At 38.8% G+C, this 20889-nt stretch overlaps 1 protein-coding gene across 1 annotated transcript in view; it reads left to right on the plus strand.

Annotated features, from left to right (window-relative positions):
- Window positions 1–20889, plus strand: part of LOC308696538 (protein NLRC3-like) — a gene marked incomplete at both ends in the record, with an annotated part of 38713 nt that overhangs the window by 11787 nt on the left and 6037 nt on the right. Inside the window, 4 exons of the mRNA XM_081375332.1 lie at window positions 1810–3765; window positions 8171–8344; window positions 13926–14099; window positions 14911–15072. Of these exons, the coding sequence (XP_081231458.1) occupies window positions 1810–3765; window positions 8171–8344; window positions 13926–14099; window positions 14911–15072 (2466 nt within the window). The remainder of the gene's footprint in view (window positions 1–1809; window positions 3766–8170; window positions 8345–13925; window positions 14100–14910; window positions 15073–20889) is intronic.

The following is a 20889-nucleotide window of genomic DNA, read 5'->3' on the forward strand; positions in this document are numbered from 1 at the left end:
TAAGGTGTTGGGGTTCGGGTTAGTAGAATAAGTTGACATGTAATTGTAAAGTTGCTTATAGTCAGTAAAATGTCTGTTGAGGATCATCAAAATAAAGTCTTAGCAGATATTAAACAGTCTACTCATACTCTAATGACTTGTAGTTCACATGTTGTTGCAAAGTAACTTCTGGTTAGTGGAATGTCTAAAGTGAACCATCGAAATAGTTACCACAGTTTATTTGTTTAGAACTTTTTAGAATATAAACTGTTTAAAAGCAGCCTAACAGAAGATGTATGTATCATATATGCACAAATCAGCATAATTATTTTGATTAATGCCAATATTATTTGAGTTTCAGAGGAATGATGTTGCTCTCAGTGAAGAGTCTGATCAGAGCAGCATCTAAAACTTCTCTAGGCCGACAGAGCTGATGATATTGATCAAACGCTGCTGTCTGAGATTATTGTTATGTTGAGGGTCTGAACACTGTCAAAATGTTGTGCAGTGAAGGTGAACTCAGGTCTGCAGTTGTAGATTTAATAATAGTATTGATCTAATATTAACTGGAGTATGTTTTTCTGGCTACCTCTGGAATCTCACTCTCTATTCAGAGCCATTTGCTCTTTATGCATAGAATATGAATACAGAAAAAATACATGTTTTAATTGAATATTGATGGATCAATACATTTTGTGGAAAATAAATCATTAAAGTGGTTTGTTTTGGTAAAAAATCGTATACTGTACATGTATGAGGTGGCAATAACCTTTAAGCCTTTTACCCCCGACTATCCTATATAGACTATAGTCTGCGTAAAATCTATCCAGAGTCTGGGTAAAAAAAAAACAAAAAAAAACTTATTGCCACCTCATACAGTTATAATAACATTTAAAAGACTCACCAGGATGGGGCAAAAGGCCCCCAGTATTGATACAAATACTTTAGCAATAAAGTAATGTGTTTTGCATAATATATAAGTTAGTACTTGTTCAAAACAATCACTTTAGTTCTGTTTATTTTAATAAATAAAAGAAATGCATTTTTGTTTAATAATATACTGTCATTAAAATTAAACTTTTCATTATAAAAACACAGAAAAAATATTTAAAAACTAAAGATTCTGAAAGCTTTGAATGAGATCCCATAAAAAATGATATTGGCTTTACAGTAGTAACAATAATATTTAATGATATTTTATTATATGATTAATATAATTTTTTTTAAATATAATGGTTTCACTATAAATATGGTGATTATCTCTAAGTTGGACACGCAACTTAATACGATATTTACCATCTGAATCAAACCATGTCATGTCAACAAATGGAAAAGTAAGCCAGCTGTTGATTATCATGTTAATTATTGTGCCTTTAGCTTCAACAGTAAACTTTACATATTCTTCAGAATAACTGTTGATTTAAGTATCATCCGTCGCCATTTACAAGTAAATCAATTGCATGTAATCATTTCACATGAACATTTTTCATGTCAGTGTTTCTGTGATATTTTAAAATAATGGTTTCTGTTAAATCTGGTCAAGAATTTTAGCCACCTTTCTCTTTTATTCGAACATTTTTGACATTTGACATTTTGATTACTGACATATTGATGTCTCATTACTTTTAATTTGCAGGACATTATCTGCCCCCAAATGCCTGATGTTCATAATTAATTAACAGTTTGTTGGCAACATGGGTAAATAAAATCTGTGCGAGAACTCTGAGGATCTCCATGTAATATATTAGGAAGTCAGTATCTACATGTAGTATGATTTTTATATTTATTTTAACAGTTTTTTGTGTCTCTGTCTTCTTAATGTGTTTTCAGTGGTGTGAGAGCTGACCAGATCAGAGATGTGTCCTGTCAGACCAGCACATCCTCCTCCTGTCAGAAACACATCAGTCATCATGACACAGAAGCAGCCCTGCAGCTCGATTCTCACCAGCCAGTGCATGATGATCTGCAGAGAGTCAAAGACCAGCACAAAACCAGCATGAAGAACAAGTATGAGAGCTTATTTGAGGGAATCAAACTACAAGAGAATCAGACCCTCCTGAACAGGATTTACACACAGCTGTACATCATAGAGGGAGAGAGTGAAGGAGTGAATGAAGAACATGAGGTGCTACAGATGGAGAAAAGTTACAAGACCCTCCAAGACACTCCAATCAACTGCAATGACATCTTTGATCCTTCACCTGAACTAGGATATGAGGAGAAGAGAAGAGAGAAGAAAGACAAAATCAAGACTGTTCTTACTAAAGGCATCGCTGGAATCGGGAAAACCGTCTCTGTGCAGAAGTTCATTCTGGACTGGGCCGAGGGAAAAGCCAATCAGGATGTAGATTTCATGTTTGTGCTTCCATTTAGAGAGCTGAACTTGATTAAATATCATCAGTACAGTCTTCACAGACTTCTGCTGGACTTTCATCCTGAACTTCAAGATCTGGACTCAAAGATTTATGATGAATGTACAGTTGTGTTCATCTTTGATGGTCTGGATGAAAGCAGAATTACACTGAAGTTTTCAGACTGTGAGACAGTTTCTGATGTGACTGAGTCTTCATCAGTGGGTGTGTTGATGTCAAACCTCATGAAAGGAGATCTGCTTCCCTCTGCTCTCATCTGGATCACCACCAGACCAGCAGCAGCCAATCAGATCCCCTCAAACTACATCAACCGTGTGACAGAAATTCAGGGATTCAATGACCCTCAGAAGGAGGAATATTTCAGGAAGAGAATCAGTGATGAGGATCAAGCCAGCAGAATCATCTCACACATCAGAAGAGCAAGAAGCCTCCACATCATGTGTCACATACCCGTCTTCTGCTGGATCTCAGCCACTGTGCTTCAAAACATCCTGAAACAAGACCTCAGTGCAGAAATCCCTCAAACTCTGACTGAAATGTACATACACTTCCTCCTCATTCAGACTAGTATGAGGAACCAGAAGTATGAAGAGAGAGATCCAGAGAAAGTGCTGCAGTCCAACAGAGAAGTGATTGTGAAACTTGCTGAACTGGCTTTCAATCAGCTGATGAAGGGCAATGTGATGTTCTACGAGGAGGACCTGATTGAGAGCGGCATAGACGTCACGGACGCCTCAGTGTATTCTGGGATTTGTACTGAGATCTTTAGGGAGGAATCTGTGATTTATCACAGGAAGGTTTACAGCTTTGTACATCTGAGCTTTCAGGAGTTTTTTGCAGCACTGTATGTGTTTTTCTGTTATTTACACAAGAACGGTGAAGTTATGGAAATGTTCCTGACAGGAAAGTCCAGAACTCAGTGTAAGTTTGTTTTTCTGGATGAGTTTCTGAAGGGAGCAATGAATAAAGCCTTGAAGAGTAAAAATGGACACCTGGATCTTTTCCTTCGATTCCTTCATGGCATCTCACTGGAGTCCAATCAGAGACTCTTAAAGGATCTGCTGATTCGCACAGAGAACAACCCATGGTGCATCAAGGAAATAATCCAAAACCTTAAAAAACACGAAAACACAGAAAGTCCAGAAGACAGTGTCAGCCCTGAAAGATGGATGAATCTGTGTCACTGCTTGATTGAGATGAAGGATAGTTCTCTTGTTGACGAAATGCAGGCATTTTTACAATCTGGAACAAAAAACAAACACCTTTCTCTTGCACAATGTTCAACTTTGGCAAACATGATCCTGATGTCAGAGGAGGTGATGGATGAGTTTGACCTTAAAAAGTACAGCATCATATCATCACAAGAGGGTCGAAGGAGACTGTTACCTGCTCTGAGGAACTGCAGAAAAGCTCTGTGAGTGTGAAAATATGAACATATCAACTGAATTGAAATATTAACATAATACCTCTCATGTAGGCTAATAGTTTAGTTTTTTCCATTGTTCATAATTTGCTGGATAAGGATTAAGCATTTTTAGAAAAATATATTCATTTTCCTGGTCTAGAAATCACACTTTTAAAATTAGGCTACCTCATATATCTAGCTGCGGTGATGATGTATTAAAATAACATTTCACACTTATAATAATAGTCAACCCTGGGTCATTGTAAACCTTTACACTGATCATAATTTACCCGGGGTTAACAATTAATCCTGGGTATTTATAAACTGATGTTTCATGCTGTACACTCCTAAACCTCGGTTAACATTCGTATTTGCACATTTGCGGTGTTAGATTAATTAATTGGATGAACGCTGCATGCAACCCGTTTACATGGAGACTCTTCCATTGCACATCCTCATATTATATTGCCAAGTACTATCAAGTTTTTTTTTTTCTCTATATGGACTTTTTGGACAGTAAAGTTAATAATGAAAATGTCTCTTCACTCCAATTGGCGAGTTTTCTGTTGCCATTTAAAATGTTTCCCATTAAACGCTGAAATAACTGTTTATACAACGCTCATGGTGCGTCCGCAGTTGCGTACTGTCGAGTGGGTACTACATTTGAATTAGAACATCCTTCACGACTGTTAAAAATGGATGATATATATAGTATGAATTAGGGCTGCATGATATTGGAAAAAACGTAACTTGCGATATTTAGTTTTTCTCCGATATGTTTCTTTAATCAATGTATAAATAAACAATTTCACCAGTTGATTTGAATAGCTCTATTTGAATAGAATTAATCAGTCTAGAATAATACGGGTGATTTTGTAGGGAAGTGAATCTGCATAGAAAATAATAATTTATGAGCATAGATAAATACAATAGAAGAAAGATATAATTGAAATGAGCAGTGCTTTGTTTTTCAGGTAAATCTAACAGTATTCAGGTACAGAAATTGAATAATCAAATGTAAAAATAACAGTCTTCAATGTATAAATGAAATATAACTAAATATAATTAATTACCATAATTAATACAATTTATCTTTGTTAAAGCTACAAAAGTAATTTTCTCTTTCTCTTGTGTTGTTTGATCACCATTGGTATCACAAACAGCTGCGGGTACATTAAGCTGCTGTCCCTTTAAGATGAATGCCCAGACCTAATATAAATGACACTCATCCGTTTTCTTTCTCAATTGTTTACAGCACACAACCGACTGTGTTTATGAGGATACTCGCCGAGACGGACATTTTAACTTAATTTTACGTGCATGTGTCCGTTTAAGTTTGGAAAAAAGAGAAAGGGGAACTGAATTCGGTGTTCACGTGCTGTCTGCGTGGCTTTGTGTGTGCGCAAAGAAAATGGCACGCAAGTCCTATTGCGCTTGATGCCTGACTCGACTTAACAACGTGCACTTTATACACTTTTACTCTATGATGGTTAAATTTAGCAAATAATCCAAGGCTATCCATCAATCCATGACTATCGCGGATGCACACATCGCAATATCGATGCTGAAACGATACATTGTGTAGCCCTAGTATGAATGTGTTTAGTATGAATGGAATCTGGACGTACTACATCCGCCATGTTGTCATTATTATGTGACTTACAAGCGTCAGTTACGTCGTTTCACTGCCATTCATAAAACCTCTTCCTTGGCCTCATGGGATAGTAAAGTGTCCAGGGTATGCGCACTTCAGAATCTTGCCAGAAGTTGTAGGTTATCCGGCGACTTTTCGCGGACTGTTTTTCAAATACTATGTATTCAGACATACTGCTCTGAACGTAGTTTTTCGCATTCTATATATTAAATTATATTGTAGTTAATTTATTGGGTCCGAGTCCACCTTTGTCGAGTCCAGGTCAAATCCAAGTCCTTAACAATCGAGTCCAAGTCCGAGTCCAAGGAGGGCCGTTTTTTATCTTAAAATAATGTTTCCAAAAGCGTTTCAGTCGTAACAAGGTGCACTTGTGGATTCGCTTTGCAGCCATATATATCTGCTACAACCAGAGTCCAACCAGAGTCCAAAGAGGACCGAGTCGGACTCGAGTCCGAGTCCTTAACGTCCGAGTCTGAGTCGAGTCCGGCCGAGTCCACAAAGATTTAAATAATTTGAAATTGACAAATTAAGATAAATTGTATTAAGACCCGCCCCTCTTAGTTACTGTTGCTACATCCGACAATTCATTCCGCTCTCATGCCACACATCATGTACACAGTAAAAAATATATTGCAGAGCAAAGAGGACACTGACAATGCGCCAACAGACAAGACAGAGCAGGTTACTTTTGGTGTGAAATAATGTCTCAGTAATTTCAAACATGACTGACACTTTAATGTGTAGCGCCTCAGTTCAAGCAGCACGTGAACTGATTATCTCTTCTAGTTATAGCACAATTTAAACATGAATGAACATCAAAACTGCAAAAAGAAATCAATACACACCATTTTTTAAGTTCAAGTCCACTAGACTTTAATCTACTAACTGGTTTGGTTTGTTTGTTGGACAAAAATGGTGTATATCTGCATTATGATTGGTAAGATCGCCTCTCAAAATTAAATTCCGGTGAAGGGTCTCAACACTGAGCTCTTAAATTAATATTTTAACCCTTACAAAATGATTGCAATGTATAGTTGCAGTCATACGTTTACCTATTATACATCTTTCAGAATCTGCAAGGTAATGCTGAAGAATGCAACACGATGCATTAAGGGGCAAACTTTTGAGCAAGATGATGGTGATGTTTAAATTTTCTTATTTTGTTTTACATGCCTTATTGTTTTACATGCCTTATCTTATTTAGCCTCTGAAGGGCAGGACTAAATTAATTAATTAACTTTTAAATAAGAACAATTTACACAAACAATCAAGTTCAAAAATTTAACCCACTGGCTCTTAACGGATGCTTCCTTCTTGAGCATCACTAAATGTTTGCAGCATTTGTAATAGTTGTGTACGAGTCCCTCAGTTGTCACCAGTGTGAAAAAATGGATTTCACAATCATAGTCACTGCTATTAAAGAGTCAAATATGCAGAAGGTTCTGGAAAAGCAAATAATGTGCAGGAACTGAGGGATTTTTTCTAAAGACCATTGGGCAGTTTAACTGTTCGGGACAAACAAGGGACTCATGAAAACCATTACATAAAATAAAATAAAAAAACAGTTGTGGATCATTCAAGTAATGACACACAATATTAAAAATCAAGCCTATGTAATTTGTCTTGTATTTTGTGTTTGTATTTTGTCTTGTGGACTAGGCTATTTAACATTGGTTATGTGAAAAAGCTTTTTCAGGGCAGTACTAAATAGAATCAATGTTTTTTGATCCTTCTTATTAAAAAAATAAATAAAAATAACAATTTCTATAATGTTATGTTACATTCTGCAGGGTGTTTTGTGAACTTATGACTAAAGTGTAAATGTAACAAAAATCATAACATTATTAGAAGCCATAATGTTGCTATGGTTACTATGTCAATCATCACAATTTCATGACTCACAGGACTAAAATTTAGCGGATTCACTCCCACATTTAAATGCAGTTATCACTTACAGTGTGAACGTAACCACTGGTCCTCTAGAAGCATGAAAAACAAAACTATTATTTAGATCGTCAATAGGGCTCCCCTTTAAGCCATCACTTACTTACTGCGTTCTGCACTCTCACTAAAACTCTCTTCAGAAACACTGAAGTTGTTTGCACAAACCACATTTTTCACAAACCATGCATAAACGTCATTATCTCAAAACTACAAACTTTTACATACATGCTGCTGACATATTATTGTAGCAGAGTTTGTGCTGAATACAGTGTCAGACTTTAGCCATGAAAATGTCACAAGTAACAGAAATAAGCACAAATGCCAGATCATGTCAGAACACCTCCAGGGCCAAGAAAACACCTCAGACCCCAGAGGGTTAACCCATTTAGCAAAAGTGGTTGGGGGGTGGGTTTGCCTGTCCATCCCATTTTGTATGCCACCAAGAGAAACAAAGCAACCTCGGCATCCCTGATCAAACACAACTACCTGTGTATTTCTAGTGATCCTGAAGACTAGCTTGCTCAGGTGTGTTTGATCAGGGTTGGAGCTAAACTCTGCAGGACAGCGGCCCTCAAGGACCGAGTTTGAGGAACCCTGCCCTAAACCTAACCTTAACCCATGCAGTTACCTTATATTACCCAGTACTTTCTAAAATAAGTACACTGTAAGAACATGTAAGTGCATGTAATGTAAAATAAAAGTGCAACCCAGGCCTTCCCCGCTTTCTAACGTCTCTCCAGTACGCAAAAGCTTCTCCATTATTAACAAGCTCTTGACTGATCATAACCTTTTAACAAGAGTCCTCTCTTTTTTCAGATTAGCAGCCTGTAATCTCACTGATCAGCAATGTGAAGTTGTGGCTTCAGTTCTACAATCATCAAACTCACCCCTGAGAGAGCTGGACCTGAGTAACAATGACCTGCATGATTCAGAAGTGAAGCTGCTCTGTGCTGGACTGAAGAGTCCAAACTGTCAACTCAACATACTGAGGTACTTAGAAGTTTTATGTATATAGCACCTTTCCGTAGCTCAAGGTCGCTTTACATTGTACATTACATTTACACACCCACAAACACATTGCAAACACATAAGGATACATATAGCCACATTATGAGAAACATACTGTAATCGATTGAATTAAGGTGTCAGCATCAGCTAGAGAAGATTGAAGATGTGAAGTTTTTAACAACAGAAAAAATATGAGAGCAAAAAGAGTTGAGTCAAATACAACACCAAGGTTACGGATGGATGAAGAAGGCTTAACATAAACCCCATCAATATCAAAGGACCGGTCCATCCTTTTGACTGAGGCAGCAGAGCCAAACATCAATATTTCAGTTGTGTTATTATTTAACTTGAGGAAATTCGGGGAAATCCGATGCTTGATATCCCTGATACATGCAGTAAGTGAGTCAGACAGGGATGCTCTATTAGAGCTGGTGGTGAGGTAAATTTGAATGTCATCAGCATAGCAATGAAATTGAAGTTCATGCATGTATATGATGTCACCAAGTGGATATATATAAATGATGAACAGTAGTGGGCCAAGAACTGAACCTTAAAGAACACCCAGTGTAAGCGGAGCAGTGACCTATAGTGATATAATACTTTCTGTCGCTGATGTAGGAAATGATCCAAGAAAGAGCTGAACCAGTGATGCCGATATCACTAAGGCGAGAGATGAGTATTTAATGGGAGACTGTGTCAAATGCAGCACTTGTTTATTAACCCTGAATCCATGGACAGAAGAATGTCATTAACCACCCGAAGAAGATCAGTTTCAGTGCTATGAGATGGGCGAAATCCTGACTGAAAAGGTTCAAAAAGACCATTAGGAACTAAGTATGATCTCAGTTGTGAAGCCACAACTTTTTCAAGTATTTTGCTTAAGAATGGTAAATTAGATATTATATATAAGCTGGCAGGATGTGGAATTAGACTTCATAATTAGATCACTTATGGCAGCAGAGGTAGTCAGAGTGAAAGCAGAGAGAGTTTGTTGAATGAGCTGAATCAGCTTACATCAAATGAACATTTGAGTCACTTTGGTGTCTTTGGTAATGGATTCAATTGACTTAAATTTGTCTGAAAATAATTGAGAAAAGCTATTCACAAGCACTGTAGAGCCAGAAATAACATGTTGTGGTGGATTAGTGAGATTGTTAACTATAGCAAAGAATGATTTGGGCGTGCACATGGAATTCTTAAAAGTACAGTTGTTACTTCTTGTTACCCGCGGCGGTAAATTTGGGGATGTGTATTTGCTGCCTTTTACTGCTAAGTGGTGCTATAATCACAGACTTTGAAAAGTGTCAGTTTATTTTCTCGTAATCTGACGCTGCGCGGGAGGTAATAGGGATGCTCCGATCCGATATTTGTTTCGGGTATCGGCTCCGATATGGAATAAAATTTTAAATCGGGTCTCGGTAACAATGGGCCCAATCCGTAGGGGCATCAAATTACAGCGAGAGCGATTCGAAAACTTACAAAGCAGTCGGCTCTCTAAACGCTCTCGCGGTAATTCTATGCTGTGCGCAAGTGTGACATCACGCGCTAGCAACATGCGCAGAACGCAGGCGGCAGGTAAACCGTTTCCAATTCAAACAAGCTAACGTGCATACCTATCAACACTCCTGTTTTCCCCCGAAGTCTCCTGTATTTCACACCCCCCTCCCGTTTTGTTATTTCTCCCATGAAACTCCCGTAATTTGCATGGCCTAAACCTCGTTATATGAATAACCACATCAATTTATTATTCCAAGGTTGTCCAATTGCCAGATCTTGTATTAAACGTATCCTACTCACACAATCAACACTTCATACAAATTTCAACCCATTTGTGACCTCAACCTACAACCCAGTTGCGCTGTTGACGTCTGCACAGGGAGTAGTTGGGAAGTTGGATAAGCGTCACTGGTAGAAAAGGGAGGAGAAGACTCAGTGGTAAATATTTACCGCAATTAACGCAGCATCCGTTTTTTTCGGTCATCCTTTGGCTGGCGTCACATTATATGATGCGCTCTTATTCATGCAAATGCACTATGGCAAGCCAAAGTATTCATAAACGCCTGGTCAGGCGTCTGATTGCACACTGACACGTCAAAAGCGTGCGTTTCGCCATAAACGCATGTGTTCTTAACGTGCGCTTTTTGGTCACAGAAAACCACAAAGGAAGGTTTTCGCATCAAAACGCGCGTCAGGACGTGTGATCTGCTATTTAAAACGCACGTTGAGTAGGACAAAACGCACGTTATGAACACATAAACAGGTAAATTAAACAGGCAGTGCAAACGTATGTAAAGTGTCCAAACAGGCGAAAAGAACATGCTCGTTCCCTATAGTGTTCTCGAAATCACACGTCGAAGGCAACATTGCTCGAGTCTGTCATACTTTTGTCCCTGTATGTGGTTCCCTTTTTTTATTCAAAATATTCACAAATGTGTTAGTTATAGCATGACATATCTGATATTCCGATTGTCAAATATGTGCAAGTGGATGTGTTTTGTTGTTTAAAAACCTTTACAACAATCACGTTAGTTTGAGCTATAGCGTTATATGCCCGATGCCGCCATGTTAGTTTGAGCCAGTTCAGACAATGAACGGTTTACATGAAGCCTCTAGTAAGGGTTTCACTGAGGAGGAAAAGTCCCTGAGGAAAGGGATTTCTTTAAGAGCGTTGTAACAAACGTCTCAACCGTCACTCTTACCTATAAACTTCTTTTATTTATTTTAGTTGTTATAATTGCTGAGGAAAACAACTTTTCATACAATGTCATAGTAATATAATCATAGTAGTAATATATATATATATATATATATATATATATATATATATATATATATATATATATATATATATATATATATATATATATATGCATAGGACTGCATAGCTTTCCAGCAGACTTGGAAATTAGGCGCCAGTAGTTGCATGCACTTGGCCTGGAAGACCGTGAGTGTGAAACCTGCATTTTACGCAAGATTGCTTTTCCAACGCAATAGAGGTGGAAATGGGCTTCTCCACACAGCTCGCGCTGAAAAGCGACGCAGTGCCAAACGCTGCTACTCCTGCATGGACTCCACCGCCGCAGCGGCGTCTTGATGTGAGTGATCATATATATTTTAATCACAATTTATGGTTAGGCTAAAGTTAATCCTCTGGGGTCGACAAACGCGCCGGCGCATTTTGCCGGATTTTTTCACATAGCGGCAAAATATGAATATGCCTATAGAGAGCGCGCTATTGACATCAGCTCGATAAAACTCATCAGATGCATGTACTTTACGTCGTCTTGCGACCCTGTGAGTCACTGTCCATTTTAGAGAGTCTGACAGCAGGTCTCAGGTTCACGCCCCCCCGCTCACGGTTCGTCCCCTCTATCTCCGCTGGGGTCTGCCCACTTTTCTAGAATTTTTCAAATATTGCCAGTGGGTGGAGTCAGGCTCTGACCAGGGGTTTAGTTACCCTTTAATTGTGATTTAATGCTGCTCTGATGTTTCTTATAGGCTACTGTTGACTGTTTTATCATTGTTGTTGCTGTTGTTGGTTTTTGTTTTTGAAATACTCTTGCCTCCGCAAAAAACAACACGGGCATAGCGACAATTGCGCATATAAATGATTACTTACAGGGCTTGAATTACATCCTGTGGGAAGTGTTTCTACATCCTTTCTACGTCGTTTTACACTTGTATGCTGCACAGCGGGTCCTCTTAAAAGTGCCGTCGAAGCCACCAATCTCTGTATAACGGCCGCTGGAGCCTCTGCTGGTAGGGAACCGTAAGATGGCCGCTCGAACACTTCCGGTGGCTTCACTGCGTGCTGGCAGTTTACAACGTCATGAGCTATCCAGTCATTATATAGATCAGTGCTCTAAACTGTCCAAACTGTGTGAGAGAGAGAGAGATAGAGAGAGAGAGAGAATTCTTGTCAAGTCTGGGACAAACCTAGATGAGTACGACGGCTGTAGACATTAGTAAAGCTGGTTTTTGCTTGTCGTGAAGGTGTGTGTGTGACTTACTCAGAACGCTGATAGTCGACTCACTGGTCAGCTGAACATTCATGGGCATCACATACTCGATGGTGAAGCAGCCTCACCTCTCCTCACCTGACACACACACGCACAGAGAGAGAGAGAGATGTTGAATTTTGTATGATTGTGAGATTGTATTCTTGAGATAGATGTACATTTACATTTACTTTTAAACACACTTTCAAATGAAGAGAGCAATAAAAGCAATTAAACTATTGCTGGTCATAGTTTAGTCAAACTATAAACTGGTCATTATATAGTGTAGATTGATGTCGAAAAAAAATAACCTAAAGCACTACAGGCAGCATAAGGTTGCAAACATTTTTATAAATAAATAAATATTTTAATCATATTAATCAGAAAGCAGATAAGATTGGGATTGTGTGGTCTTGGGGCGAGTAGCCGCATTCCAATTTACACGGCTATTCTCCTGGTCCATTTTGGTCTCTGAAACGATCCATTTGCCTTTGCAAAGCTGTGAGCTTCTTCATGATGTTATCCATTTTGTGGTTCATAGTCACAGTCTGAGTGCTGACAGCTCTGCCCACTGCTTCAATCATGACGGGCAGCCCTGTTGGGCTTTGGACAGCTGTCACCGTCTTCTTCATTCCTTGATAAACCAGGGCAATGCCTAATCCAATCAGCAGAAGACCTGTTATCATGGTTCCGAATAGGTAGATATCTTTAATGTCCTCCGCAGAAAGAGCCGCCAGACACACGACCCGCCACCTCTCCCACGCGTCCATCGTGTAGCCAGCTGCGAACGTTCCGGCAGGGCAGTAAGGTCCCCCGAGCCCAAGCTTCTCGTCGAGAAGATGGTGTCAATTGCGTTGAGAGACCAGTTGATCAAATCCATAATTTCTTAGTTTGGAGAGCAGTGCGGAGAGAGTATCTCAAAGTACAAGACCGTAGACTAAACAAGACGAGAGGAGCAAAGCAGGGTAGGTAAGGGAGAGGAGGGGAAGAAAATGCAACCGCCTTCGTTGAGAGCCAGAGAAGAAGTACCTCCTTAAAGCAACAACTGCACTTTCACTTTTTTATAGTGCATGTTTATGTAAAAAAAAATAGCATATTTTCTAATGTAAAAATAAATAACTCATCTTAAATGATATCCATATATGTATCAAGTCCTCATAATGAAAAGGAAACCACAGTTTTGCTCTTTTTCTGAGGTAAATTCTTCCAGGATTATTTCTCACTGCATTCCAAATTTTAGAGTTAATGTGGACATGTGAATCTACTGTTGTATAAACCTTGTTACTACCAACTGACGTATTTGCACGAGTTCACTGTTTATTTATTTCTATGTATGTGTGAAAGAGAATCATGAAAAAAGTAGTGGTGACTGAAATTATTGATTTAAATAAAACAAATTTTTTAAGAGAACGATTTCCATTGAAGTATATCGGGGTCTTTACATTCATGTTCTTTGCAGACCTTTCTCAAAAACATCAGACAATGCATACAGTGCCCTAAAACACCAGTCTGTATTAATAATATTGTTTTTGTTATGATTTGTTTCTTATTTCTCCCCTGTTTAGGTTGGCACACTGTAAGCTCACCGATCAGTGCTGTGAAATTCTGTCTTCAGTTCTACAGTCATCAAACTCCTCCCTGAGAGAACTGGACCTGAGTAACAATGATCTGCAGGATTCAGGAGTGAATCTGCTATGTGCTGGACTGAAGAGTCTAAACTGTCAACTCAACATACTGAGGTATTTGAGGGTCTGTGAAAAATAACCACACAAGGACATATCCTAGAAAATTTATTGTGAAATTATTTTTATTCCAGAATTATTTCTCACTGCATCCCAAAATAAATTAAATGAATATGATCATTCTGATGAAACATGATGCATTTGAGTTGATGTGGGTGTTGACTCTGTTTGCATGAATTGCCTCAGATCATTACCATATGAATACCGTGTGCTGTCTGTTAGCATGTTCACATTTGCTGGAAGCTGACACGAGAGACAGTTACATCTCTCTCTCCTATATAGATTATATAAACAGAGAATATTTGTTTTCATTTTGAATAGGATAATTTAAAAGTAGACACTTATATCTTGTATCTACAGATATATTACTCTTGTCTGTGTGACAAATATTTGCAGAATTTTGTTTTCCTTCTCTGTGAAAAAAGTTCACAGAGACGGCTGAAAACATCCTGTTTTTGTTTTGTTTTGATTGCAAGTGGACACAAATGAACGTAAACTTTTTACAGTTTCGAATGATGTATTGCTGTATAACCATATTACCATAAATTACATAAATTAGTATTGTATTATGTGAAAAAAACAATCAAAAGGTGCCGGTATGTCTGTCAACCCCAGAGGGTTAATTCTTTTAGATTTTATGGGTAAAAATAGAGTTTTTTTTATTTTGAAATTATAACTTACAATTAGATCCTTTAGATAATTTGTATCTGATAATTTGCATATTTTACAACACTGTGATTTCATTCAAATCAATCAGAGGCTACCAGTAGATGAAGCACACTAACATGGTCACTTACTGTTGTTGTAGATTATCTCAGTGTATGGTGACAGAAGAAGGTTGTGCTGCTATGGCATCAGCTCTGAGTTCAAACCCTTCCCACCTGAGAGAGCTGGATCTGAGCTACAATCACCCAGGAGAATCAGGACTGAAGCTGCTCTCTGATACTCTCACCCATCTGGACAAACTCAAGTATGTTAAGTAATATAACAAGAATCCTGTCTGGTGTGATTGGTTTTGTTTTTTTAAAGGGTTAGTTACCAAAAAATGAAAATTCTGTCATTATTTTCTCACCCTCATATCGTTCCAAACCTGTAAGACTTTCATTCATTTTCAGAACAGAAATGAAGAAATTTTAAATAAAATCTGAGATATTTCTGTTCCTCCATTGACAGTGCTACCACTTCAATGCTTCAAAAAGTTCATAAAGAGATTGTGAAACTAAACTATTTGAATTTAGTTTAATCCAAATTTTCTGAAGAGACATCACTTTATATGAATAACAGATTTAATCGACTCTTTTATTTACATATAAAATTGATCAACGCACATATCAGTTGTGTTAAACGGAAGCTTAGACATGCTTGCTTGATGTGTGAGAATGTGTGTGAGTTATTCTTGTGTTACGGAGCATGTTTGATCTTCCGCAAGAACCAATGAGGTTCATTCTCGTGTTACGCACACTGTTAACCCTTGCTGTAAAAAAAGGCCAAATTCTGACAATTTTATACCATTTTCCATTAAAACAGTAATATACCGTAGAAAACAAAAATAGCCTACAGGAATATAATGTGAATTAACAGCGCTCAAAATCGTTAAGTTGTTCTTAATAACAAACACAACAAAAATACAGTGATGAGAAATCAGCAGTAAAGAAAGCAGCTCTGCTATTCGTCTAGTCATGTCATGATTGTTACAGCACTTTATACAATAGATTGGTTTAAAACCACAAATATCATATAATATCTGTCAAAAAAAAGTTCTGACAGTATCATACCATTTTTCATTAAAACAGTAATCTACCGTAGAAAACGATGCATTCTTTGATATATTTGTGAATATTTGTATATATTGTTTTTGAGAAAATAGCTTACAGGAATATACTGTGAATCAACAGCGGTCAAAGTCAACAGTCTGAGGCTGTGTTCAAAATCACACCCTATACCCTCATTCACTATTCCCTACATGATGAACACCTGATAAGCAGAATCACTGAAGGACAGAGAGACAAGAACAGTAAAAAGAGAAACACAAGAACTAGAACTGACTTCCAGCCACACTGAGTATGAAACCAGTGTACAAACCAGTTTAACATTATTTATTTCATACATGTACAAAAGTTGAGAATTAGTTGAGAATTAACAGATATTTAGTTTGTTTTATTGAATATAATAAAGTTTGTTGTCACCATGATGGAGATCAGTATTTGCTTTAGTTGGTCTCTTGGCCCTTGACTTTATAACATTAGTTTCCCTCTGGCTGCTGTAACTGTGAGCTTATAAAACACATTTGTTATGGCAAGACAAAGTCAAGAGGAAGTTGATCAGGTGTTTTTGGCTGTTGTGATGATGTCATGATCATTTTGGATATGATTTTCTGATCTCGTCCTGTGTATAAGCTTTGAATTAATGGCTATTTAATATTTGTCATATATATGTTAATCTACCTCATGAAATCCATCAATCTTTCTGTAATCAGTTATTCTGAAGAATATTGAAATCATATACTGCATTAAAACATTTTGAACTACTGCATGACTCAGACACACACAGACATCAACATTCATGTCGCAATGCATGCTGGGTTCCAGGATAGTATAAAACTCCCAGCATGCACTGCTGGGAACAATAATTGCCACCATTGTTGAGAGACGTGCTGAATTTTGATATCTGTGTTTCTACAAGTCAGTGTAACTGTTTCTTTGGTTGTGCATGATTTGCTAAAAAAAAATATCATTGTAACTCATTTCTGTAGTTTCATAGTGGTGGTAATGTAACACTTGATACAGGATTAAACTGAATGAGATTAGTAAATGAACAGGCTATATGTTAGTATGTCATCATAATCAATATAACAAACTGCATTCACAAACCATGTGTGTATGCACATGTGTGACTTGCAAAAACAGAGTTCAAGCAGCAAGCGAAAAACTGATGTTAAAAAGTCATCATCCCAACTAAAGCAAACACTGATCTCTATTATGGTATCAAACCAAACATTTTCAATTAAACATCTCAATAACTACTTCTGTAGATGTATGACAGAAATAAAGAAATACTGGGTAATAATAAGTGTAATAATGTGTAATGGTTTGAAGTCAGTTTTAGTTCTTGTGTTTCTCTATTTTCTGTTTGAGTGTTTCTCTTTCCTTCAGTGGTTCTGCTTGTTAACAGCAGGTGTTCAGTCTTTTTTGTACAATCTTTTTTTAGTGGTCTCAAATGAATTAAGTTCACAGTAATACTTTGCTACCATTATTTGTGCATTAAAATTTTTAGTTAATACATTTAAATGACAGTTAATCAGTTAAAGGCAGTCGGTTTCTGCAAGTGAAATATTAGTTAACTCGAGTTTTAATTTAATTTAGTTTTGTTAAGAACTGTACAACTAACAGTAATGTTGCCAGTATTTTACAGTAAAAAAGCCTGGTAAGATCTAACAGTGTATGATGTATTATAAAAAACTAAAGTAAATTAGCCAAAAAATATGATGGTATACTCTTTCTTTTAATTATTATGTTGTAACGACAATGAGAAGAAATCAACCACAGACTAATTTTCTTCCAGAAAATTAATTCAAACTCTCTACTTCCTGCCGAACAAAACAGAAGATTTGTTCAGAACGTCAAATGATCCTCATCACTCTGGCTATTTAAAAGAGCCTCCCCCAACACTAACTAAATAACTGGTCAATGGCTAGCTTTGTGGCCAACTACGGACTGGTTAAGATAAAGACAGTGTCCTCACAGTCCAGAGCCATAAGTCACCCATCCTGGCGCCACAGAGTCTGCAAAAGACCCTTCTAATGACCAAACCAACGAAAACCCCCAACTAAGAACTTTTATGAGCCCAGCTAAAGGAAGAACTTGTCAATATGAGGGGGTTTTTAAAAGACAAATTGGTTCAGAAATGACACCACAGCATTCCTGACCCCTCCTCCTTAAGACCTCTGAACAAACAGAGTTCTGTCTCTTCACCAGAGAACTGATTCTTATCAATAACTATACATAAAATCATTCAAGAACAATTTTCAATGGACTCATGATCAAACAATCATGCAACTACCTAATCCTGGGTTGTTTCCACCACTTATATGCATATTTTAATAAGATAATATGTTTTGATCCCATTTAATTCAGGTAATAGTTATTATATTAACTATTAGAAGGAGTGAATGAATGAAAGTGTGTACTGTTTCATATCAATGCTATCTTACGAACACAACTAGCAAGATGGCTTGAATGATATCGGTGTAATATGTTTTGATCTTCTTTTAATTAGAAATCATGTCTAAACTGTAGCCTCTGTCCTCTCTGCTTAAGAGCTAGAAAACACACCAACACCCCAGATTTACGATGAAACAAAGCCAGTGTCTAATTGGTCAGAACTCATCCTGGAGGTTGGACAAACTTTTAGTTTAAAACCTTAGACCCAAAAACAAATCTCTCTCTCTCGCTGCTCTCGAATCTCTCTCGCTGCTCTAAAAGCTCTAAGCTCTCTAAGTTCCGGCAGACTAGTACCATGTAACAAACGAGCAGAAATAACCCAAATCAAGATCTGAAGAACATGGGTTAAACAGTTTCATTCAAGCCGTCTTACTACTCTCGTCTAAGTCTTCTTTTCTTTTCTAAGTCTTCCTTTATTTTCCGATTGAAAGTCTCGGTTTTAAGTTAAGTTTTGCTGCAAAGTTTCGTTCCACGATTCGCGGCTGCAACGCACGCTTTCAACTTCAAAGACTCATTCAACCATCAGCAACCGCCAGCCACACGTGACTGGTTCTCGCCGCATCTATCCAAGCACGAGAAGACCATAACGTCTCCGGTTACTATCGTAACCTCGGTTCCCTGAGAGGCGGGAACGAGACATTACGTCACTGACGTATATGGGAACTCCTTCCTTCTCCATTTCACTGAAATCTTATAGGCTAACGCCAGCTGGAGACAGCTGGCCAATTGACGCGAACATGCAAATGCTGACCGACCGCGGGCAGTATAAATAGCGTGGGCGCGACAATACGTCAGAATCAAGACTGAACGCTAGCACAGCTGATCAAACGGCGAGCACGGCGGCTGACGTAATGTCTCGTTCCCGCCTCTCAGGGAACCGAGGTTACGATAGTAACCGGAGACGTTCCCTTTCAAGGCGGTCACTTCGACATTACGTCACTGACGTATATGGGAACTGTATAGAATCCCGCCGTGAGCGCAGTGAAGATAAGCCCTGAACGGGGTCAAGCCACACTCCCACGAGAGACAACAGTTCTAAGCCAGCAGCACCGCCAGGAGCACTCGAACTGATAGGCAAAACTAGACCAAGAAACATCTGATCCGACCTTACCAAGTTGCATATCCAATGCAATGAAGCGAAGGCTGCACTGGACAGGGCAGCACAACACCATAAGCACTCAAACACAAGAGTTAACACAGTGTCGACAGCAATAGCGGTAACAGCTGCATAACCTATAGCCATACACAGAGTAACAGTATATAGAAAACTACTGCGTAATGCGGAAACAGCCATGAAACCTTAAGTCATAACACAGAGTTAGCAGCAATGGTAACTCTGCATAATGCAGACCACTGCACAGCTGGTGGTACCAGTTCATGAGTACACTTAATAAAACTCACCGAACCCACGACGCTATAGGCAGTGCACCAAACTTGAAACCCTGGCGAATGTGTTCTGAGAAGACAGCCAGCATACCCCGTAGGCATTAAGCCAACATTGAAAGCGTCGAATTTAGGAGAAAGTCTCAGTATAAAACAGCACGTCCCTAGCACCATCCACCAAGCACACAAACAGCTAGTCAGACTGCTGCCTAGTGATCCACGTACATCCGCAAAGCCCTTACAGGGCCAACAGCACTCTGAGCATCGGCATCATGCGAGGCTGACGGCTCAGCAGATAAGGCGGGCAGGGATCAAACTGTGCTCTGAACGGTGTAAGCGACTTCGGAACGCAGCTTGGTATCGGATGGAGAGTGACGCTGCAGTCACCAGGTCCGAGACAATGCAACATCATTCACTTAGAATGAGCGTAGGTCTCCAAAGTGCTTCGCTGGGGCGAGAGCAGGTGGAAGGCCATATTCAAGGAAGCTCTCAGCACTTATTAGTGTGAAGTGTCTTGCTCAACTATGGACCCAGCAGCGGACACACAAGAAGGTTCCACAGCTTGGGGCTGGGGTGCCAATCGTGCCGATCACCTGTAGAAGCAGGACCTTCCTGAGGGGGATTGTCATGGGGGAGCCCCATAACTCTGAGGTCCATGAACCGGGGATGAAAGGCCAGTAAGGGGGTCACAAGGAAACTGACACTCCCTAGTAGAACATAGCCGATGTTCTATAGCCGATGTACGGAAGTTCAAATTAACACATAACTGAATGTACATAAACACAGTGCTAGTGGCCGTAGCGACAACAACTGTGAATATACGCAGTTAGATAATAGCCCCATAATAGCATGGAACCTCAGAAGTACACAAACACAGTCGTAGCCGTAGCTAGAACTGTGAGTATAAGAGTTAGTACAGAATAGCCAGTTGCACTGAAGGCAACGGGGCAACATAACAGCGTAGCACGTGTACGTAACAGCATCGGTCGCTGTAGCGCCAACTTAACGCAGTAGCTCAGTATAGGCACTGAAGGATACGGGGCAACACCGCAGCATGAACACATCCATGTGCAATTAAATGCAGCGCAGGTCGCCGTATATCGACAGAGACTGTGAATATGCACAGTTCGACTGGGATAGCTAGTTGCACTAAGATACAGGGCAACATGACAGCATAACACAAG

The sequence above is a fragment of the Scardinius erythrophthalmus genome (assembly GCF_964197995.2).
Source record: "Scardinius erythrophthalmus genome assembly, chromosome: 1".
Taxonomy (NCBI): domain Eukaryota; kingdom Metazoa; phylum Chordata; class Actinopteri; order Cypriniformes; family Leuciscidae; genus Scardinius; species Scardinius erythrophthalmus.